Here is a 25,505-nt window from a genome sequence, read left to right on the forward strand (position 1 = left end):
TGGCATAGGTGCAGTTCTATCGCATCAGGACCCATATGGCACTGAGCATCCCATTGCTAAAGCATTGAAGACACCTACAGTGGTCAATGTAATTATTCATGGGTGGAAAAGGAGACAATGGCTATCATTTTTAGTATTAAAAAGTTTCACGATTTCTTGTATGGAGCGAAGTTCCCACTCATCACTAGCTGCATGCTGCTGGTCTCCGTATTCATTGTTCCAAGCTTCTGGATAGGACTGCCTACTGCTTGCAGAGATGAGCACTCTTTCTCAGTAATTATAGCTATGACATTAGTTGTTAACCATCTAGCTTGCTGATACAGCTGCACTATCACAGTTGCAAGCAGTACCAGATCCGTAGTTTGATCAACAGGAAGCTCTCATTTTTGTATTGGGCGGTACCTCATAGCAGACAATGCTCACTTCCTACCTGGCCCCCTCAGCTTGTGCCAGGGTGGGTTCTCTGCTTGCCATGGAGGAGCAAAGCTGGAGTATGATTTCCCTCCAGCATAACGTGCTCGCATACTTCCAGCTGCTGCAGTCACTGCATTGGGTTATGTCTGGTACAAAGATTCTGGCATGGCGTTGTGTCTACTGGCTGGCAATTGATTGTGATATCGAACATTTTGTGCAGGCTGGTGCAGTTTGTGAAGAAAATTATGGGTGCTGCTGCTTCCGTTTTCCCCTTGGCCATCCTGCACCACACTTGGATCACGTGCACATCAACTTTTCCAGCCCCTTTTGAAAGCACATGGTTTTTAGTAGTGAATGTGTTATCCATTTTCCCGTAAGTTGCTGTCGACAGCTACTATCTGTGGGTTGCCCGTAGTTTTTGCTAGCAAAAGCTTCCTGTGGACCCTTGTGTTCTACCACAGATGGTAATTTGTGTCATGGGAGTTTGGAGATTTTTGCATGTGCAGTGGTATCCAGCATGTAAGTACTGTCCCATTTCACCTGGCCACTAACTCTGAAGTGGAGTACTTCATGTGAAGATCAGGAACGAAAAGTAGTAGTCTGTTTCTGGCTCGTCATGAGACAGTGCACCATTTAGTTTTCTTGCTGCAAATCTGTTGGAAACATGACGCTGCCATTCACCTCGCCTGCTGGGCAATGGGATTAGTCAGTGATTTGTTGGTAGGAGGCTACTAGTTGCGGCAGTGTCCACATTTGCTGTTGTCCTACTTACACCCGTGGAATAGGCTCCAGTGACTCTAGCTACAGAGTGAATGCAATTGCAACCATTGCCTTCCTTTCCCTATATGCACACGGGTGAGTCCTTGTCCGTACTGATGCAGGCCTGTGCAGTCTTTCGCCACTTCGGAGACACTAAGTGCTTTGTCTACTTCTGGGCTAGATCAGCTGCTGGGGAATCTCAAGGCCTCTCAGGCTTTTACGGAGCAGATCTTGGCACAAAGCTGGCCATTTTTGGTCTTTCAAAGCCTTTCTAGTGGGGGCAGATTTAGTATCCCTGCCAGCAGACATTGATGGATACACAGGTGAGATGCGTGTGTCGCAGCAGAGTAGTGCGGCAGGAGTGTGCATCAAGCATTTTATGGACAGAACCACTGACCCAAGTATTTACCTGTTGGCAGTAATAGACCAGGCCTGTCAGTTCTTATGCTGGCATCAGTTGTCTGCGACCTAGCTCACACCTCGTGTTGTGGTCTACTTCCACATGTTTAATTGTTCACTCGCTTGTGCCCAGCTCTATGAGGTGTCCGGACTGTCTGCTCCCCCTTAGACTGACCTGCATATAGAGTTTTGTTCCCTCTTCATGGATTTAGCTCACTGGCTTGTGGTAGAGTTAATTGGTTAGTATACAAAATGAAACAAGCAAGGAGCTTAGAGGGAATGTAAGCAGCACAGTGTATCACTTCCTTGCAGGATATCATCTCATGTTGAGATGAGAAACTGCTGATGGTGAAAGCATGTCTATGTGTGGTGTAACTATATCTAGTTACTTCTGTTGGGATGAAGTCACCTCGTTTCTGTTCATACAGGATACTGTCTGCTGGCAGTGTTTTCATATGAGATGAATGTGTTGCACATTTAAAAATTACTTCTCTCCCTAAGCCCTTTAAATGCAGCTTTTAATATGTGAGGTTAAAATCATTGGGAGAGCTGGACTTGCTATATAAACTACAGATAATATTATGTTCATGGCAGGCAGCAATGTGCAAGAAAATATTAAAGAGAAAGTTACAGTTACATAAAATGTTATTTTTGGCGTACAGTTGGAGGAAACCTATGCCATAATTTTAAACATGTGCTATGTGAAGAAGAGAGTCCTGTTGTATCATTGTTCAAGAGGAAGGATAAAAGTGACTCGGTCAAATACAGAAGTATATGTTTACCTAACTCAAGATATAAAATCTTTGTGAAAATAATTAGAACATTGATAAGAAAAATTTCTTTGGTCTTCTTAGAGACCATCTTGAGAGGTGTCTCTGCTGTGTTCAATGTGTAACAGATAATTGAGAAGTGCCAAGAATATACAGTATAACCCCGCTTTTATGTTCCTGGAATTGACATTTTCCCGCCATTTACGACATTTTTTATCGTTCCCGTCAAATTTCCTAAGTCCACAATGTTCGTTTGCTTCAGATTTTGCGTCAACATATTTATAGTTTTCCTGCGATTTACACATTACGAAAAAGTGTTCATGGAGAAGAAAATGACACTGGCATGATGTTGGCCATCCAGTAATGTTTATAAATAGTAAGTAGTTTCATTACACCAGAGTGCTATACTCAGAGGATTTGAACTAGTAAACGTGTAACAGTTACAACAGTTCGTACTGTATTTCCAGCCGCTGCCAAGCTCTACTTGGCATCGTGGCTGATGGAAGTAACTAGGTTCGTTCGAATAAAGATGTTATGACCAATCACAACAAGTTTCCAAACTGTCTCTGCTGCACAAACACATTTTCATGATTGTTGTGATCATTGTCACCTTTGTCGAATCATATTTAGCGAGTTTCGGAGTTTGTCCACTTGTAGCGCTAGTTGACACTGTCATTCACTTTCGTGTTGCTCAAATGTTTTTACTTTTTAGTATAAACAAGCACTGGTTACGCAAGTTTTTCATGTTGAGCAAAATGGGTTTCGAGAATTTATTCTCATTGTCAAGTGCAGTATTTATGTATGTGCTTTTTTAAATTAATTAATTTTTTTTGTTTGCGATGTCACACAAACAATGTGAGTGATAGTTTGCAAGTGTGTGGTTTTCTGCATAACTGAGGAGGCACAGTACCTGATAACCTCAAAAAGATGACTACAGGAGAGACGCAGAACACCATGTGCAAACGCAGCACAAAATACTTATCTACATACACTACTGGCCATTAAAACTGCTACACCAAGAAGAAATGCAGATGATAAACGGGTATTTATTGGACAAATATATTATACTAGAACTGACATGTGATTACATTTTCCCGCAATTTGGGTGCATAGATCCTGAGAAATCAGTACCCAGAACAACCACCTCTGGTCGTAATAATGGCCTTGATAAGCCTGGGCATTGAGTCAAACAGAGCTTGGATGGTGTGTACAGGTACAGCTGCCCATGCAACTTCAACACGATACCACAGTTCATCAAGAGTAGTGACTGGCGTATTGTGACGAGCCAGTTGCTCGGCCACCATTGACCAGACGTTTTCATTGGTGAGAGATCTGGAGAATGTGCTGGCCAGGACAGCAGTCGAACATTTTCTGTATCCAGAAAGGCCCGTACTGGACCTGCAACATGCGGTCATGCATTATCCTGCTGAAATGTAGAGTTTCGCAGGGATCGAATGAAGGGTAGAGCCACGGGTCGTAACATATCTGAAATGTAACGTCCACTATTCAAAGTGCCGTCAATGCGAACAAGAGGTGACCAAGACGTGTAACCAATGGCACCCCATACCATCATGCCGGGTGATATGCCAGTATGGCGATGAGAAATACACACTTCCAATGTGTGTTCACTGCGATGTCACCAAATGCGGGTGCGACCATCATGATGCTGTAAACAGAACCTGGATTCATCCGAAAAATGACGTTTTGCCATTCGTGCACCCAGGTTCGTCATTGAGTACACCATTGCAGGCACTCCTGTCTGTGATGCAGCGTCAAGGGTAACTGCAGCCATGGTATCCGAGCTGATAGTCCATGCTGCTGCAAATTTCATTGAACTGTTCCTGCAGATGGTTGTTGTCTTGCAAATGTCCCCATCTGTTGACTCAGCGATCGAGACGTGGCTGCACGATCCGTTACAGCCATGCGGATAAGGTGCCTGTCATCTCGACTGCTAGTGATACAAAGCCCTTGGGATCCAGCACGGCGTTCCGTATTACCCTCCTGAACCAACAGATTCCATATTGTGCTAACAGTCATTGGATCTCGACCAACGCGAACAGCAATGTCACGATACGATAAACCGCAATCACGATATGCTACAATCCGACGTTTATCAATGTCGGAAACGTGATGGTACGCATTTCTCCTCCTTACACGAGGCATCACAACAATGTTTCACCAGGCAGTGCCGGTCAACTGCTGTTTGTGTATGAGAAATCGATTGGAGACTTTCCTCATGTCAGCACGTTGTAGGTGTCGCCACCGGCGCCAACCTTGTGTGAATGCCCTGAAAAGCTAATCATTTGCAAATCACATCATCTTCTTCCTGTCAGTTAAATTCCGCGTCTATAGCACGTCATCTTCGTGGTATAGCAATTATAATAGCCAGTAGTGTATTTGCCCATGACAACGAGAAAAAATTCTTTAAACGTGCCATTCTAAGCATAAAAAAACACGTAAGTAGTGCAGTATTTCAGCATTTAAATAACAAATGATGGCTACAGACTTTCAAAAACATTGCTTATGATGTATTAGATTGAGTCAAACATTCCTATTTCCCAGACCGTTATCAGTTACAGTTACATCAGCAGTTTATATTAGATAATTAACAAGTCCCTGACAAGTCTTTTGATGCCTGTTGTGTACATATATCACAAATAAAGTGTGAAAATGCAAGGGGGATCCCATACATAATTTTTGCAGCTTAAAATGTTATTTCCCACATTTTACATCATTTTTTGAAGTCCCTTCAGAAGTGTAAAAGCAGGGTTTCACTGTAATTTGGAAACACACATAGCACACATTGTTTGCATAAAAGCATGTAGTAGGATTAATATGATAATGGAAGGTTCAGGGAGAATATAATAATTTAGAAGTAGAGGAAACAAATCGCAGAATAATACGCACTGAATAGTCAACAGGCATATCTGTCTGTAGAGCTACATAGTACCAACTGAAATACACAATGCTGGGATTGCAGTTATGAAGGTTGACTGTGATGAAAGTTTGTGTCGGTTGTGTGGGTAGATGGAAAAAGGAGGAAGGCAGAGTTAGGTAAAGTTGGGGAGGAGGAGGTAACAGCTTGGAGGGAAGCAGCAGGTGTACAGGATAGGATGTAGGGGGAAGGTGGCAGGGATAGGAATATGACTCATGGTCACCAGCACTGGTGAGTTGATGCAGCATGTGGTAATGATGATGTGGACAGAAAGTGGCTGGAACGAAAGAGGAAGGAGAGACTGTGGGAAAGGTGATGTGAGTGCAGTATGAGTAAAGTTAGGGTTATGGTGCAGGGTGAGTGTAGAGGTGGTGTGTGAGACAAGGGCTAGTGGAGATTGAGACCAGGAGGATTACGGGAATGAAGTATGTGTTTAAGAACAAATCAGATTTACACAGTTTAGAATCACTGATGTTTCGGGGAAGGATCCAGAGGGCATGGGTCAGAAAGAAACAATTGAAATTGAGCATGCTGTGCTCAGCAGCATTTTCAGCATTGGGTGGTCAGTTCTTCTCTCAGCCATAGCAAGATGGTGACCATTCATTCTGATGGATATCAAATTGATAGATTTTGCTCACATAAAATGCTGTGCAGAAATTGCATCAGAACTAGTGTTTGATATAGTGGCACTAATGGGTGCCTCTCCTTCTGCCTCTGATGGGGTAAGGATAAGCCTGTGACAGGACTGCAACAGTATGTGCTGGGTGGGTGAATTGGACAGGTCTTGCACACGAATATTCCACAGAAATAAGACTCCTTATGGCAAGGGGTTGGGAGTGAGTGGGCCACACTGGATATTGTGTAGATTGAGCGGGTGGCAGAATACCACTTTATGAAGGGTGGTAAGAGTATAGGGTAGGCCATCATTACCGGACATGATGATAAATAGTGAAGCGAGCTGGTTCATGGGGCTGGTGTGGAGATTAGGGGTGTTCGGAGATAGGGCACAGGAAATCTGTGTGTGGGCTAAGGAGTTAAGACTTCCAGAACAATGGATAGTTCAGTCCACAGGTGGCCAGACTATATTGAAGTGATTTTTTTGCTGTGGTAGGGGTGATAGCTATCAAAATACAGGTATTGTTGCTTATTAGCTTGATATGTACAGAAGGTGTGGATGAAACCATCAGATAGATGGAAATCAATGTCCAACTAGGTAGCACATTGGGCTGAGGAGGACCAGGTGAATTAAATGGGAGAGAAAATGTTGAGGCTGTGGAGGAATGAGGGTAGGATTTCTTGGCACTGGGCCCACATCGTGAAGATATCGTCAATGAACTTGAACCAGATAAGGGATTTGGGGTTTTGGGAGACAAGGTTTCCTCCAGAGAGCCCCTAAACAAGTTGGTACAGGAGAGTGCCATGTGGGTGTCCTTGGCCATTTGGTGGATTTAAGAGAAATGCTACAAACGTTCCACAGAACAGCGACTCTCAGCTCTTGTTTTACAGGAGTGAGACGTGTGCTAAACTGCAGAGATGAATTCTAGATCTGAGCACCAGAAACGAGATTCTCACGTGCAGTTGAAGGCTACTCCAAGAGAGAGCATAAGAAGTGAGAGAATCTGAAAAGAATCTGACATCTATTCTGTAAAAATAAAAGTTAACAGATATTGAAATAAATGGTTCAAATATGACAAAAATGGTGGAAAATTGTATTTATTTATACTTAACAAATAAAAGATAATTGAAATAGTCCATACAACCCACATATTTGTATTAATAAAAATATATATATAATAATTACTATTACCTCAAGGCAGAGAAGTGGACATCAGACACTGGAGCTGGCAAAAGAGGCAGTGTACTGTTTAAGAATGAAGTGGACAGAAGGCATGATAATTCCAGATGTTAGTAATGGTGCTCTGGCAACATCTGTTTTACACATTAGCAATGGTTGAATCAGTAAAGTTCTTGGCTAACAACCTGATTTTATTCTCAGAGTTCAGTGATGACTGCATTTCCTGTTAAATCAGTAATGTGCTTAGCAAACTACCTGATTTTATTCTCAGAATTCCATGATGACTGCATTTCCTGCTACCTACAGTTTACAATCACAAATTGTAGAATGTTTGTGTAATAGGTGCTCTATCTCAGGTGGTAATTCTGGTAAGTTCCAGCATTTGCGGCGAAGGAGAACTTGAACATGCTGAAATACCTTCCTAGTTTAAGTTAGGGGGCATTGTTTTGACATTATTATGAAAAGGATGACTTGCTGCTTACCCTGTAGTGGATATGTTGACTCACAGATAGGCACAACAAAAAGACTGTCAAACATGTAAAAAATGATAGTCTCTGGCTGTTGAATCCAGACCTATCCATAATATTGTCATGATTCTTCCCTGGATTTTCTATTGTTTGGAAGTACTGTTTTGGAACATTGAATAGGCTACATAAACTCTTTTGAAAGCTGGAAAATGGAAAGAATTGCAATTAATTCTATAGAAGAACCATATACTGATTTTAACATTGCAGGAAATTAGGGTCTTGGAGGAGAATGTATTTGATACACAATGTTGCAGAATATATAAAGGGCAACTAGCAGTTACAAAAAAGAAAGTACTGATTTTTGGATCATCATTTTATGTCAACAAAAATATCATTTATAGTATAGTAGCTTTAAAGTCAGTCAGAATGGATGTCCATGTTCACAATGAAGAGCAAGAATAAAAGATTGACTCTTATGAATTTTGAAGTACCCATAAATGGAGATAACAGAAGAAATCTACACAAAGTGAATCAATTTTGGGATCTCTTATAATTTGAAATCTCCAACGTACATTAAAATACATATCATCAATTTCAGTGTGCAAGGGGAGGAAAAGAAATTTAAGAATAATTCAGCAGACTTGAGAAGAAAATACAAAAATGGTGGAATACTTATCTGTATGTGTAAAATATTCAACTTCAAACTTATGCCCATAAATTTACACAATCTACTAAGAAAATCCAAGACTTGAGTGTACCCAATTCTAGGAGAATTTCAGCTGGATCACATAATCGTGTCAAAAAGGAATATCAAGGATAGAAATTTAATTCAGATCATTCTTTCTAAGGTTCAAATTTAATTGTTGTTGTTGTTTTCTTCTTCAGACCAGAAACTGGTTGATGCAGTTCTCCATGCTACTCTATCATGTGCAAGCTTCTTCATCTCCAAGTAACTATTGCAACCTTCTGAACCTGTTTAGTGTTTTCATCCTTTGGTCTCCCTCTAAGATTTCTACCCTCCATGCTTCCCTCCAGTACTAAATTGATGGTCCCTTGATGCCTTAGAACGTGTCCTACCAGCAGGTCCCTTCTTCTAGTAAAGTTGTGCCACAAATTTCTCTGCTCCCCAGTTCTGTTCAGTACCTCCTTATTAGTTACGTGATCTACCCATCTATTTTTCAGCATTCATCTGTAGCACCACATTTCAAATGTTCCTATTTTCTTCTTGTCTGAACTATTTATTGTCCATGTTTCACTTCCATACATGGCTACACTCCATACAAATATTTTCAGAAAAGACTTCCTGACACTTAAATCTATACTTGATGTTAACATATTTCTCTTCTCCAGAAACTCTTTCCTTGTCATAGCCAGTCTACATTTTATGTCCTCCATACTTCAACCATCATCAGTCATTTTGCTCCCCAAATAGCAAAACTCATCTATTACTTTAAGTGTCTCATTTCCGAATCCAATTCCCTCAGCATTACCCAATGTAATTCGACTATATTCTATTATCCTCATCTTTTGTTGATGTTCATCTTACATCCTCCTTTCAAGACACTGTCCATTCCGTTCAACTGCTCTTCCAGGTCCTTTGCTGTCTCTGACAGAATTACAATGTCGTCGGCAAACCTCAAAGTTTTTATTTTTTCTCTGTGGATTTTAATTCCTACTCCAAATTTTTCCTTTGTTTCCTTTACTGATTGCTCAATATAGAGATTGAATAACATCGGGGATAGGCTACAACCCTCTGTCACTGCCTTCCCAACCACTGCTTCCCTTTCATGTCCCTCTACTATTATAACTGCCATCTGGTTTCTGTACAAATTGTAAATAGCCTTTTTCTCCCTGTATTTGACCCCTGTCACCTTCAGAATTTTAAAGAGAGTATTCCGGTCAACATTGTCAAAAGCTTTCTCTAAGCCTACAAATGCTAGAAACGTAGGTTTGCCTTTCCTTAATCTTTCTTCTAAGATTAGTTGTAGGGTCACTATTTCCTCATGTGTTTCAGCATTTCTATGGAATCCAAACATCTTGCCCACCAGATGGTAGAATTTTGTCAGGGCTGGCTCTCCCAAGGCTATCAGTAGTTCTAATGGAATGATGTCTACTCCTGGATCCTTGTTTCAACTTAGGTCTTTCAGTGCTCTGTCAAACTCTTCACGCAGTATCATGTCTCCTATTTCATCTTCATCTACATTCTCTTCCATTTCTATAATATTGTCCTCAAGAACATCGCCCTTGTATAGACCCTCTATATACTCCTTCCACCTTTCTGCTTTCCCTTCTTTGCACAGAACTGGTTTTCCATCTGAGCTCTTGATATTCATACAAGTGGTTCTCTTTTCTCCAAAGGTCTTTTTAATTTTCCTGTAGGCAGTATCAATCTTACCCCTAGCGATATGTATCTCTACATCCTTACATTTGTCCTCTAGCCATCCTTGCTTAGCCATTTTGCACTTCCTGTCGATCGCATTTTGGAGACATTTGTATTCCTTTTTGCCTGCTTCATTTACTTCATTTTTATATTTTCTCCTTCCATCAATTAAATTCTGTATCTCTTCTGTTACCCAAGGACTTCTACTAGCCCTCGTCTTTTTACCTGCTGCCTTCACTATTTCATCTCTCAAAGATACTGTATTTCTTTCCCTCGTTCTTGTCAGTTGTTCCTAATGGTCTCTCTAAAACACTCTATAACCTCTGGTTCTTTCAGTTTATCCTGGGCCTATCTCTGTAAGTTCCCACCTTTTTGCAGTTTCTTCAGTTTTAATCTGCAGTTCATAACCAATATATTGCGGTAAGAGTCCACATCTGCCCCTGAAAATGTCTTACAATTTAAAACCTGGTTCCTAAATCTCTGTCTTACTATTATATAATCTGTCTGAAACTTTTTACCAAATTTAATTATTCCCATATTTAATAAAGAAGACAACTGAGAAAGTTAAGAGATACATCAGTACAGCCAGTATTACAAAAGAAAATATAGAAATATTTAGAGAAGAAATTGAAACAACTAAAAGGTGAATGGCATGAATTCCAACAACAAATTATTAATGTGGCAGAAAAGACATAATGTTTGACCAAGAAGAGAAAGAGGATATTGTGGAACAGGCATTGTGTGGAACTTCCAGAACAAAGGGCTCAAAACTGGAGATGTTAAAAAGAAGAGCAGCAACAATATCAACACCTAGAACAATTGAAACAACAAGTAAAAGAAACATAAAAAGTAATCCAGAAAATCAAAAGAACCTTTAAAATATCTCAGCTTATGGAAATACAACAAAATTTCACCAAAAATAACACTAGAGATTTTTTCCAGGCTTTTAAGTGTGTGTTTAAAGCATATCAGGTAGTAAGCATTTCTTTCAAATATGATACTGGCAAAATTGTATAAATAACAAACAATATTGTGGAATATTAATAAAAATTTTTGACAGGTGTTTAAACTGTCCAGTTCCTACAGTTAAATCAGAATTTTCAGTAATATAAGAAAATACTGAGAGAGATTTCCCATCAACATTGCTATAAATTCATGAAATCATCAGAACACACAAAAATGAAAACAAAAGTGGGAGAGGCTCAATTACTGCAGAATTATTCAAACTGTCAGAATCAAGAATTAGATGAGCTCTACATTTGTTTTTTGAAAACATTTGGAAAACAGAAAATATTCCATCAAATGGAAAGTAGCAATAATTAACCCGCTACATAAGAAGCAATACATACAAAATTTCAAGAATTACAGGGGAGTATCACTTCTACCAATGACATACAAAATATCAAAAATTCACCTCTACAGCAAATGAGTGAACATTTGGGTGCTTTCGAAAGGGAAGACTATGTACAGAACAGACTTTTTATATAAAATCAATGTCCGCCCCAGTAGCTGAGTGGTCAGTACGATGGAATGTCATGCCAAGGGGCCCGGGTTCGATTCCCAGCTGGGTCGGAGATTTTCTCCACTTGGGGACTGGATGTTGTGTTATCCTAATCATCATCATCATCGTCTCATCCCATCTCATCTCAGCTCCATCGACACGCAATTCGCCAAAGTGGCGTCAACTTGAAAGACTTGCAACAGGCGAACTGTCTACCCAATGGCAGGCTCTAGCCACACGACATTTTGTTTAATCTAAAATCAATGATTTGCCACAGAATGTTAATGAGCAAACTTATAACAGTATCATTTATTTGTTTTAAGAAAGCATATGATTCTGTAGACAGAGAAATAATAGGTAAAATATTAAAGAATTCAGTGCCAAAGCAAATTCAGCAAACATAATTCATGAAACTCAAACAAATATGATATCTTAAGTTAAATTTGTTTACAAAATAACTCGGGCATTTGAGTAGCAACTGATATTAGGCAAGGGCACGACTTATCACCTTTACTGCTTGTGTTTTAAAGAAGCTGGGAACCCGCCTTGGCTTCGGAAGGGTAGCCCCAAGTATAGTATCTACTTTTACTGGGTGGCTTGTTTGGCATAGCGGTAATTTTGTTTACAGGGCACTGCATAGAGTTAAGATTAAAAATCATAGAACAACATTAGGTAACTGAATATCATTGCTTTTATTTAACTCAAATGATTTAAGCTGCACATGCCACTTGCTGGCATACTGCAGCACCTAAAGGCGTAAGGGGGCTGTCCAGCTGCAACCCGCTAACAATGCGAGTGATGCAGTGAAGGCCTCCACAGCCACTCACTCGTCGGTAGAAACAAACACCATGACAAATATTTAAAAAATGCACCAAAGTACATAAACACAACTGAGTAAAATAGAGCAAGTTTGAAAATTTAAATATTTTTGAGATACTGTACAGCAAATTTGACTAGAAACATTTGAGATTGATGTAAGAGTTGGCAAAATGGGAAGAGCAAATGTTTCAACAAACAATGTGTACAACAAGAAAAGCATCTTCAGAAATCTCAGAACCTGGATCAAGGCATCTCTGATCCATTTACAGGTTGCTTATTAATGGTTTTCAGGGACAACAAAAGTGTATTTTTCCATGTTTTCTTGATTATTGACTGAATGTAAAAATTTAAAGTGCTGTCAAAATCTTCTAAAATTAAGAGCTGTAACCTAAGGTTAAATAAGACAAATTTTACAGTTAGTAACTTGGTGTTTGTCTCAAGGCAATGTAATTGATGGCGTACAAATGTCTAGACTTTATTCATCTAGTATTTGAGAGTAAAAAATGAAGAGGTATTGAGAAGAGTGGGAGAGAAAAGACAATTACTAAATGTAATAAAAAGAAGAAAAAGAAATTGGATTGGGCATATATTAAGAAAGAATGACAGACTGATAAAAACAGCTTTAGAAGGTTATGTAGAAGGGAAAAGGAAGTGAGGAAGAAAGAGATTCCAGATACTGGATGACATGATGGACTGTACAACATACAGCAGCCTTAAGAAGGAAGCAATGGATTGCAGAAAATGGAGAGGCAGAGGACCTGCTAATATAGCAGACAACTGATGATGATGATTTGAGAATGATAGCACCTAGTGACTTCCAATAAACTTTACACGTAATTTCAAACATTTTTGAAACTGTTTCTTGCTGGAAAACCCCTTCCCCCCACTCACCCATCCACCCACCCACAAAATGATGAAAGGAAAAAAGTTTATTGAATTTTCACTGTTCATGCAGCATTTGGCACGGTGTTTCAATTTATTATGTCTTCGCTGTTAATTCTATTTGTAACACAGTTTGCAGCCAGTATCCCCATATACCACTGGAATGTACCTGCAGAACTATATCCTGGTCTGACACTTAGTTCAGGAAATACAAAGTCATAAAAATTAAGATTAGTGAAAAACGAGGTGTTGCTTAAAATGATGTGCAGTAAAGCTTCATCAGGCATGACATTTAAATTTGTTACTTGTTTACCATCAACTCACTTTGCATACGGTATCTACACATACCACTAAATGTACCTGAAAAATTATATTGTTGTATGACACATAGTTCAGGAGAACATTGAGATGCATGATAAAGTAGTTCTTGCTTAATGTTGTTGTTGTTGTTTTTGTTTTTGTTGTTGTCTTCAGTCCTGAGACTGGTTTGATGCAGCTCTCAATGCTACTCTATACTGTGCAAGCTTCTTCATCTCCCAGTACTTACTGCAACCTACACCCTTCTGAATCTGCTTAATGTATTCATCTGTTGGTCTCCCTCTACGATTTTACCCTCCACGCTGTCCTCCAATGCTAAATTTGTGATCCCTTGATACCTCAGAACATGTCCTACCAACCGGTCCCTCCTCCTTGTCAAGTTGTGTCACAAACTCCTCTTCTCCCCAATTCTATTCAATACCTCCTCATTAGTTATGTGATCTACCCATCTAATCTTCAGCATTCTTGCTTAATATGCAGTGCAAATTACCCAGTTTATATTCATCCAGTGTTTCATAATGAGAGCACTTAATGATTTCTATTGAACTTTAAGCATAACTTCAAAATTTTTCTCTCTTACATACGGAAAGCAAATATTTAACACATTAGCTCATTTGTCACCAGATGTTTGAAGCTGTTTTATACATGGCAGCTCAGTTCTTTAAACAGTCAGGGGTTTACTGGTACAAAACTAAAATGCTATGCCACTGTGAGAAGACAAGACTGTTTATATGCCTGTGAAGACTTAATGGTGAACTGCAAGCTGTACAGAATAAAGTACTTGAAAGATGGATGATTAGAAAACTGGGTTCAGTAGCAACAGGTGGTTAGAAAACAAGAAGGAATGAGAAGCTCTACAAAAATGTACAAAACATTCAGAACTTATGCAAAATGTTTCTTTGGACATCTCTATTGATTGAATGAGAACATGCTAACAAAACAAATATTTCTTATTTATGGAAAAAGAAGTCCACAGTAGCATGAGTTATAGAAATAAGAAAAGAGCTGGAAGGAAACAACATGAAAGACTGCTAAATAACAGAAGCAAATGATTCTGAATGGAATACTAAATTTTGTAGGCTTTTGTGGTTGAATAAATAAGAAATCACGGATGACATGGACAGGAAAAAGGAGAAGACAACATGGGAACAAGATTGAATATGGAAAAATAAGGAAGAACTAAGAAGCAAAAGGAATTTAAGTTATGTGATCCTAGATGGTCACTTTGAAGAATTAAAAAATATGTGCTGCTTGCTGCATAGTAATATCACCAAAAAATTATTACTTCTGAAGAAGAAACAGAAAAAGAAAAATGTTTTTTCAACACTACAAAATTGCCATTGATCTCAGTAAAAGTCTAGAATAGGGCCAGCTGCTTTCGTTCGGGAATGTGGTCAGTGCTGGCCCTGAGGTATGATAGGAACAAAAGGAGGTGTGTCAGCTATTTGCGTTACACAGCAAATATGAGAGCAGTGGTCTGATGAAGTGTTGAACAGTAATACATTAGGAAGAAAGGGTGAAACATTGCTGTAAATGATGGTTATAAATTTAATTGCTTCTTGTTTGAGCTGCAGCTTTTTAAACTGTGCTAGTGTCTGCAAACAAAGGACAGCATCGCAACCTATGATATATTCAAAAAAGCAGAGAAATATTTCTCTGCTCAGTGTCGCTATGCAATCAATGTGCGCGAGCACACTGAGTAAGTGGATCATTGTTTTTGTAATTAAATGATGTGAGAAGGTAATGGATCAGTGTTTATTAATGTATTGAATGTGTGGCTATGTTGTTAATAAACATTGATCCATCTACCATTCTCCGTGATCTGATTAAAAAACATTGACCCACTTACTCGATATGCTCACATAGTTTGATTGCATAGTCATTTCATAACCACATTTAACATATTTTTGTGTTTCTGCAATTAATCCATGAGACATGCACCATTGGACAACACTGCCATACAGAACTAAATCACTTAAATTGGTCCACTTTGCAGCACTCGTGCCATAATCACAAAATACTTCTCTCAAAACTTGCTAATAAAAAAAAAGCAATAGTTTCAATTTTGGCGCTAAAAATACGGTGCCGCTCTTCTCGCTTCACATTGGTTATGTCAAAGAATCATTCCATTGGGTGCGTGAGCTGATGCATTGCCAATTTATGAGCATTAGATAAATACCACTGTGACAGCTGCTGCCTCTGGAATTGACTTGAGCCATTGATTCTTTAGCCAATTACAGAACTGCTACTACTATTGTTTGTACTGCTAGTTCTGTTACTATTACTATGCTTCTCTCATTTGTTTGTTTTATCAGTTTCACAGTTTCCTTGCGGAACTTAGTCAGTTGAACTATAAAGGTTGTTTATTGCAACTGGATCTGTCCTGATAGTACCTAATCCAACAGCTAATGCTGTTCCTTGGAGACAGATCTGCTCATCAGCAGAGTTTATGCATGAAAATCAGTCCCTGATTCTCGGTACCATTACAGAACACATATTTCTGTAACCACTTGCTCTAACATGATTGAAAGTTTTCAAGAGTGTTTCCTTCTGCAGTCACTGACTTCAGTTATCTTTTCACCATCTAAACAGAATGCTGACTGTGACAAATGGCAGCACCCTATGGAGTTCAGTTATCTTTTCACCATCTAAACAGAATGTTGACTGTGACGAATGGCAGCATCCTATGCAGTTGAATGTCTCGTGCAGTCTTTTCTGATCTTCTGGGATACTGCCGGGATACTGTGGGGGCGTTGTTATAAAAATGCTACACACAGCTCATTCCTCAGATCTGTTATTATTATTATTATTATTATTATTATTCGAAGAATCTGAACTTATTTCTCTTATTCTGTTTATAATGGCTCTGCAAAATCTTTATACTGTCTGTCTATAATATTTCATTCGCTTTTCTTAAGTGACACACTTCTTGATCCACAGGTGCGCAATTACCATAAACAGTTCTATCGACCAGAGAACCTGACTTTAATCATTACTGGGCAAGTGAAACCAGAAGATGTGTTTGAAGCTTTGGTCCCACTCGAGGAGAAAATTTTTTCTAAGGTTGGTATTGTGAAAAAAAGTAGTGACAAGCTAACTCTTGGGTAAATAGCACATTGGCAAAGCATGTCTTGAATATCGCAATAAAATTGTAATTGCAAATTCTTGTAGAGATCATAAAACTATATATGCTTTTCAAACAGATAGTTTTCAGTTCTTTAAATTATTGCAGGGAAGTAGGGGTCCCTTCACACGTCCGTGGCAGTCGCCAGTGCCTCCGCTGACTGAAAGCTTGGATTTGGAAGTACCATACCCATGCGATGAGGAGGATCATGGTATGGTCTACATCGCATGGCGGGGGCCCTCTGCAGTCAAGGAACTATATAGGTCTGTTGCAGCTTCAGAGAAATATTTGGCAGAAAACACATCAACAGCTGACAGTATTTGTAAAATACTGGCAATTTTTTGTTTCTGCAGTTGGTACCAATTCTGCAGTACCAGCGGCAGTACTTTGTCCCTCCTTTCCGAACTTTGCAGAGTCTCTCCCATCATACCTTACTGGAGAAGGACTCCTGCAATAGTGGCATGGTTACGATCGAAAGGTTGTTTCCAAAGCGAATCTTTCAATTATGCTGTTATGAAACATGCTGATAAATGTAGACTGTTTGTTCAATCAGTGGCAGGAAACAATCTTTAGTCTGTTGAGTAGCCACTCTCCACACTACCATTTCTCCAGGGAATGCTAGTTCTGCCCAATGTGTTGGAGAACACCTTTGGAATAGAAAAGTATTGTAAGGGTACCTTTATTGTTTATATCTTAGAGGTGGGCTTTGAAAAGTGCCTAGGTAGATCATTTGGTCAGAACACATCCATAAAAGACAAGAGTCTTGTTTCAAGTTCCCTTCTGCCACATAATTTTAATCTCTTGGGATGTTTCGCACTCAGACATTGTAGTAGTGTACATAAGTTCTCTGTATACTGACAGTTCATGATGTAAATGAAGTTGTTCAGGTATTAAAATTTTTAAATTAAGGAACTATCTTAACCAAAAACATAATTTATTTTTTCTTAAAATGTAACTGATTTTGATCTGTGTGAGAACATCTGCAGACCAGTTACTCTATGATGACTGTTGGAGACAGTGGCACGAAGCAGGAACTGCTATGGAAAGTGTGAAGATCAGTGTATGTTTGTGGGGAAGAAGGATTAAAATACACTGCCTGCCTCCATTTTTACAAGCTTTTTTGGTTTCTCCTCGTGCCAATAGATGAATGTTAATGTTAGCTCTGATCTCTAATAAGTATGTCTGTGTTACAAATGTGTGGGGGAGCCGTGTACAGTGTGATGCAACTGAGACTGGCCACTGAAAATCCAAAATGAACGAATATATCAAGGTGCAGTATTTGCCAAGTTAGAGCAGACAATATGGAGAATTTTCCAAGGTTCACAAGTAATTTTTATTGTTTATAATCGCAGAACTTTGGAAGAAGCTTCAAAGAAAATGTCAACAACATAGCATGTATGGGACTTGATAAAATAGTATCAAGATAGCAGTGCCGCAAACCATTGTCCTGCCATGAGGAGGAGAGGTTCCCATACATGCCTGTCCTATTATACCAAATGTAAGCAAGCACATAATTCATATTTATTATCACGGATGTCTTACCAAGCACTTAAAATGTTGACCTTGAGCACCGTTACACTAAAAAGTGATTCTGGAGAAACAATACTGCACATTGAACTTCATCTGGAGTTAACGGCACAGGTCCTTGTTAATAAGGCATTTCATGCCTTTGGGAGTCATCAGTGTCTTCTAAAGGACCTTTAATTTTAAGTTTAGCCACTGTTAAGTTTGATGAATCTGCAGACTGTTCTGAGTTTCCTGAACAATGCTCAGGAGTGTCAGTCATGACATGTGGAATGGGAATTACATCTATCATACAAATAACCTTATAGGTCGGGCAACCACAACTAAAAAAACCTGTGCATAATGTGGAGGACAATCAAATAATTTAAAATCAGAGATGGTAAAATAGTCTAATTAAAAGTGAGAGAAAGTCCAAATCTACACTAGCTATTTCTTGTGTTTTCACAACCAGTTTCATACCCTGTGGAAGTAGATCTTCAGGTCATATCTGCATACAGAATACAGCTACATAAGTAAAAGCAACATAACCTACCGAACAAACTTTGACAGTAAAGCATCATACTCGCAAGACTAATATTTCGTGTGTCATGAATTGCAAGGTACAAGCGCGTGTAAAAACATGTCACTTGTTGCTAAAACCTTGAATGAAATGACAGATGGACATCCAATCTGAGCCTTGCATGGTCACTACATCTCCAAAACCCAATCAAAAGATGAGCGCAGAGAGCACGTGACAGAAAAAGCTATGTAAGTAAAAGCACTAGTAGTCAACATAACCTACCAAAGTAGACAGTAAAGTGATGTACTCACAAAACGAATATTTCATGTGCCATGAATTCCAAAGTAAAATTGCGCCCCAAAATGTCACTACTCAGTAAAATCGCAGATGAAATGGCAGAGGGGCATCCGATCCAAACCATGCATGATCACTCATACATCTCCAGAACTCAGTCAAAAGATGAGCCTGGACAGTACAAGACAATTCACATATGATATGATAAAACTTATGAGCACAAAACATTGCAGAATGAATGTAATGTGAATAGAAACACTGGTCACAGCAGTGGTAGAGTATAAAAGAGAAGATACTTACCCTCATCAAAATCTGCGGGAGAAACAAATATAATAGTACATTAATGACTCCCAAGGATTAGGTGTCTTAATTCTTTGTTTCTACCATGGGTTTTGATGATGGCAGTTATCTTCTCTTTCATGTGTTTTAATTTACATTATGTTCATTCTGCAATGTTTTGTGCTCACAGGTTTTATCCTATCATACGTTCATAATGTGCTTTTACTTACATAGCTTTTTCTGTACGCAGGTATGACCTGAAGATATACCTCCAGGGTATGAAACCAATTTTCATATAGTGGAAACACACACACACACACACACACACACACACACACACACACACACACACACAAAACCAGCTATTGCGGATTTGGACTTTCACTCAATTTTAATATAGATTACCTTACCATCTCTGATTTTAGATTGTTTAGTTGTCCTCACATTATGAACATCCGTCACATTGTTACCACACTGTTTGCCTTGTGTCCAGTGGGATGTCTTCCAATAATTGCGGCATCATCATATTGTAGGAATTTGACCTTGAGTGTGTTTAAATGCACCAAACAAGGATAGACCAAGAGTATTGTTTTTATCCACTTCTTTCATTCAGCGTGAATTTTCAACTGAAGATTAGTGCATATTGCAAAGTTTGACGTGCCTGTGGTTTGTAAATGATGGTTCTTCCTTAAACAAAATTTGGCCAGCATATGCCACATCGCTTTGCACTTTTTGTTGATAAAATTCGAAGAACTTGAACTAATTTTGCAAGTCAATGCGTGAAGCTGTAGATGCTGCGAAATATGAAGAGGATGCAATGTCGTGGAATGTAGCTTCACAGAACACTCATTTGGTAGATCCCTCTTGTTCTTCAGAGATGCCTCTTAGTGACAATTGCAGTGTGCTACTGCTGCTAAAATGTTAGTTAAATTTCTTTCATCAGTTGATCTTCATTTCCCTTGGCGTATTTCATTCTTCACACTGCCTGTTTATGGAACTTTAATACTTGCAAAGACAAATTGTGAGTGCTTGGCACAATCTGGATACTTTTCAGCATACAGTGTTACTGTTGCTCTAATAGTTCGGCAACATTTGACATAAACAATATTTACTTTTTCGACTGCCGTATACATTGTGAATGTCTCGATAGCAATATGAGCAAGTTATCTCATTGTTACAACAGCAGAACACAACAGGTAAACAAAAGAACCATACCTGAACTACAAGTGTGCTTATATTTGGTACAATAGGGCAGATGTGTATGGAACTTTTTCTTCTGACAGCACGACAGGGCTTTACAGTACTATTGTCTTGATACTATTTGATCAAGTCCCATATATGTTATGTCATTGAAGTTCTCTTAGAAGTTCCATACAAATCCAACAGAAAAATGTATATAGTACCATTAGAAAAAAAGATAGTGTTGTAATTCAGTGAGTATAAATGATTAAGACTGCTGGTGAATGTAGGAAATTCACCGTTTTGTCAACTGTAACTTGGCAAAAACTGCTTCTTGATGTATTTATTCATTATGGGTTTATGTGGGGTGCCTTTCTTAGCTGCCTCACCCTGTATACAGGCTGGACAAATAAAACTGGACTGGAAATATTTATAAGACTGACACAGAATAGACCCATGTTAATGAACAGAAGAATTGCTTATCATAGAAAATGATGGAAACCATGATTCCGAATCACCAATTCATTGCTATCACATATCTGTGCATATACATTCCCCACGTACTCTGCCCTGACTATTTCTCTGTGTCATCATGTTTGAGTGAATGAGAGGAGCAGACATGTTTAGTGACTAGTTGAATGTAACACAAAGTAATTATCAAATAAACAGTGCATGTTCGTTGTCAAGTAACTTAACTCATGAAAAACAAGTGTAATGGCTTGCACAAGAGTTTAAGACTGGAAGTGTTTTAGCAAAATCTTCAGCAAAGTTTACAATAAAAATATTATTGGTAAAATTACACGAAATGGGCTCTGTTGTGAATAAAAGCTGTAACAATCTGAAAGAATTCTTACACAGTATTGCTTGAGTCAAGGAAAGCCTGAGAAAAGTCTGACAAAAACTCATTTATCTGTGTTGGTAGGAATTAAGAGATTATAATGTTGAAACATTATCAAAAAGTACTTGCACTTGTATCCATGCAAATTTGCTATTGAGCATGAATTAAAATGTTTAGACAAACTTTTGTATGTAGAATTCTGCCAGTGAATTCTGCCAGTAGTTTCTGAGTGAAGTGGAATCAAGAGTTTCAGATCTTGTTTTCCGCCGGCCAGTCTGGTCGAGTGGTTCTAGGCGCTTCAGTCGGGAACCGCATGACCGCTAAGGTCACAGGTTCGAATCCTGCCCAGGGCATGGATGTATGTGATGTCCTTAGGTTAGTTAGGTTTAAGTAGTTCTAAGTTCTAGGGGACTTATGACCACAGATGTTGAGTCCCATAGTGCTCAGAGCCATTTCATCTTGTTTTCCATTGTACAGATGAGGCTTGGTTCAGAAAGCCAGGGTATGTCAGCTCGCAGAATACGCTCATTAAGCATCAGGAAATCCCCATCAATACTTTGAAAACTTGTTGTATAATCTCAAGATTGGTGTTTGTTGCAGCGTCCAGTGTCTGCATTGTAACACAATTATTTCACCAAACTGTTTATCAAATGCTACTCAGTATATCCGGAAAATGTTTAAACCATATGTGGATCAACTCGAGGATGATGAACGACTGTATGGTTATCGGACAGCAGGACGAAGTAGTAGCACACACTGCCTTGACATTCTTGTCATGAGTGCCATAGGTGTTCAGTGAGGAAAGGACAATCAGCACAGGCAATGCAACCTCCTGGCCATCTGGATCACATCCTCTCTTTCCCTATGGTTTTTACCTATGGGACAAGTTGAAGGGTCAGATGTACTCGAATAATCCTCACTCATTATAAGAGCTACAGTTGAACAGCGTAAACACTATTACTGCTATCTCTTGGGCAAAGCTACTACATGTATCTCACAATTTGAAATCGAGCGCAGCACACTAATGTCATTGGTGGCCATTTCCAGGATAATTTGTGACATTCATAACAAGGGTCGGTCGGTCTTGCATCAGCATTATTGTAAATATTTTCTGGATGAGTTACATTTTGCCCACTTTATATGTGCATCTCCTTAAAAAGCATTTTATGCATTATTATCTTAGAAAATGTGACAGGATTTTAAGGCAACAGTCTCTGTTTCCTGCAATTGTTTTATTTTCTGTCAACATGAATAATTCAAGAAGTGTTGTACCAAAACCGGTAACGACTAGTGGAATGAGAGTGGAGAGTAAGTTAATGTGGTCTCATTCTCTTTGTGTAATTATATCGTAAGTGAACAAGAAAGCAACAAAAAATATGGTTATTCTTTGTTCATTTTGGGAGTAGTACTAAGCTTAAACAAGCTTTTTCCATGCATTTTTGTTTTCTTCTTTGTAAAAGTCTTATCATAATGTGAGTTCAACAACATGTTTTTTCAGAATGTGTGCCTGCTCTGTGATGCTGAAGTACTTGACGGATACATCTGTCAGTCCATTGCAGAAGGAATTTGTTGAAATAGATGATCCATATGCTAGTAAGGTATTATAAAATAATTGTAAAAAGATAAGAGATATTGACAATTTTTTCAACAATATTTTCTTTTGTTGTAAAAAAAGTTCCAATTTTTATATTCACTTCATAATTAATTACGTAATTTTTGCCACAACAATTATTTGCAATGCAGTCAAAAGCTTTAGCTATATTACAGAATATTCTCAGTGGTAGTAGCTCCTTTGTTGTTTGTAGTGTAGCTACTGTCTAAATGGCTATATATACTGTTCAGTACAGTCATTTTAAAAATTCTAACTGTTTGGCACTCAAGATGTTTTCTCGACTAAGTGTATATCAAATTGATTGTACATGAGTGCCTCAAAATTATTGCAGTTGCTCACAGTGACATTGGTGTGTAGTTATTCTTCCAAGCTACTTTGTCCTTTCTCATGGTTCGACAACAGTTTGTCTACACAGTTGCCATTTCAGAGAGATTCCTTAAATTAGTAGCTTAGACTATCAAAAAGCTTGATAAAACAATTCATTATTTTATTACTAATGGCCGTACCGTAGGTGCAACCACAACGGAGGGGTACCTGTTGAGAGGCCAGACAAACATGTGGTTCCTGAAGAGGGGCAGCAGCCTTTTCAGTAGTTGCAGGGGCAACAGTCTGGATGATTGACTGATCTGGCCTTGATAAAACAATTCATTATTTTATTACTAATTAGCTTCCCCCATGAACCATGGACCTTGCCGTTGGTGGGGAGGCTTGCGTGCCTCAGCGATACAGATGGCCGTACCGTAGGTGCAACCACAACGGAGGGGTATCTGTTGAGAGGCCAGACAAACATGTGGTTCCTGAAGAGGGGCAGCAGCCTTTTCAGTAGTTGCAGGGGCAACAGTCTGGATGATTGACTGATCTGGCCTTGTAACATTAACCAAAACGGCCTTGCTGTGCTGGTACTGCGAACGACTGAAAGCAAGGGGAAACTACAGCCGTAATTTTTCCCGAGGACATGCAGCTTTACTGTATGATTAAATGATGATGGCGTCCTCTTGGGTAAAATATTCCGGAGGTAAAATAGTCCCCCATTCGGATCTCCGGGCGGGGACTACTCAAGAGGACGTCGTTATCAGGAGAAAGAAAACTGGCATTCTACGGATCGGAGCGTGGAATGTCAGGTCCCTTAATCGGGCAGGTAGGTTAGAAAATTTAAAAAGGGAAATGGATAGGTTAAAGTTAGATATAATGGGAATTAGTGAAGTTCGGTGGCAGGAGGAACAAGACTTTTGGTCAGGTGATTACAGGGTTATAAATACAAAATCAAATAGGGGTAATGCAGGAGTAGGTTTAATAATGAATAAAAAAATAGGAGTGCGGGTTAGCTACTACAAACAGCATAGTGAACGCATTATTGTGGCCAAGATAGACACAAAGCCCATGCCTACTACAGTAGTACAAGTTTATATGCCAACTAGCTCTGCAGATGATGAAGAAATTGATGAAATGTATGACGAGATAAAAGAAATTATTCAGGTAGTGAAGGGAGACGAAAATTTAATAGTCATGGGTGACTGGAATTCGTCAGTAGGAAAAGGGAGAGAAGGAAACATAGTAGGTGAATATGGATTGGGGGGAAGAAATGAAAGAGGAAGCCGCCTTGTAGAATTTTGCACAGAGCATAACTTAATCATAGCTAACACTTGGTTCAAGAATCGTAAAAGAAGGTTGTATACCTGGAAGAATCCTGGAGATACTAATAGGTATCAGATAGATTATATAATGGTAAGACAGAGATTTAGGAACCAGGTTTTAAATTGTAAGACATTTCCAGGGGCAGATGTGGATTCTGACCACAATCTATTGGTTATGAACTGCAGATTGAAACTGAAGAAACTGCAAAAAGGTGGGAATTTAAGGAGATGGGACCTGGATAAACTGAAAGAACCAGAGGTTGTACAGAGTTTCAGGGAGAGCATAACGGAACAATTGACAGGAATGGGGGAAAGAAATACAGTAGAAGAAGAATGGGTAGCTCTGAGGGATGAAGTAGTGAAGGCAGCAGAGGATCAAGTAGGTAAAAAGACGAGGGCTAATAGAAATCCTTGGGTGACAGAAGAAATATTGAATTTAATTGATGAAAGGAGAAAATATAAAAATGCAGTACATGAAGCAGGCAAAAGGGAATACAAACATTTCAAAAATGAGATCGACAGAAAGTGCAAAATGGCTAAGCAGGGATGGCTAGAGGACAAATGTAAGGATGTAGAGGCTTGTCTCACTAGGGGTAAGATAGATACTGCCTACAGGAAAATTAAAGAGACCTTTGGAGAGAAGAGAACCACTTGTATGAATATCAAGAGCTCAGATGGCAACCCAGTTCTAAGCAAAGAAGGGAAGGCAGAAAGGTGGAAGGAGTATATAGAGGGTTTATACAAGGGCGATGTACTTGAGGACAGTAGTATGGAAATGGAAGAAGATGTAGATGAAGATGAAATGGGAGATAAGATACTGCGTGAAGAGTTTGACAGAGCACTGAAAGACCTGAGTCGAAACAAGGCCCCGGGAGTAGACAACATTCCATTAGAACTACTGATGGCCTTGGGAGAGCCAGTCATGACAAAACTCTACCATCTGGTGAGCAAGATGTATGAGACAGGCGAAATACCCACAGACTTCAAGAAGAATATAATAATTCCAATCCCAAAGAAAGCAGGTGTTGACAGATGTGAAAATTACCGAACTATCAGTTTAATAAGTCACAGCTGCAAAATACT

At 39.1% G+C, this 25,505-nt stretch overlaps 1 protein-coding gene across 1 annotated transcript in view; it reads left to right on the forward strand.

Annotated features, from left to right (window-relative positions):
• Positions 1-25,505, forward strand: part of LOC126258329 (uncharacterized protein C05D11.1-like) — a 123,764-nt gene that overhangs the window by 30,113 nt on the left and 68,146 nt on the right. Inside the window, exons 6-8 of the mRNA XM_049955634.1 lie at positions 16,380-16,502; positions 16,672-16,826; positions 22,675-22,774. Coding sequence (XP_049811591.1) covers positions 16,380-16,502; positions 16,672-16,826; positions 22,675-22,774 — 378 coding nt within the window. The remainder of the gene's footprint in view (positions 1-16,379; positions 16,503-16,671; positions 16,827-22,674; positions 22,775-25,505) is intronic.

The sequence above is a fragment of the Schistocerca nitens genome, chromosome 1, assembly GCF_023898315.1.
Source record: "Schistocerca nitens isolate TAMUIC-IGC-003100 chromosome 1, iqSchNite1.1, whole genome shotgun sequence".
Classification (NCBI taxonomy): Eukaryota; Metazoa; Arthropoda; class Insecta; order Orthoptera; family Acrididae; genus Schistocerca; species Schistocerca nitens.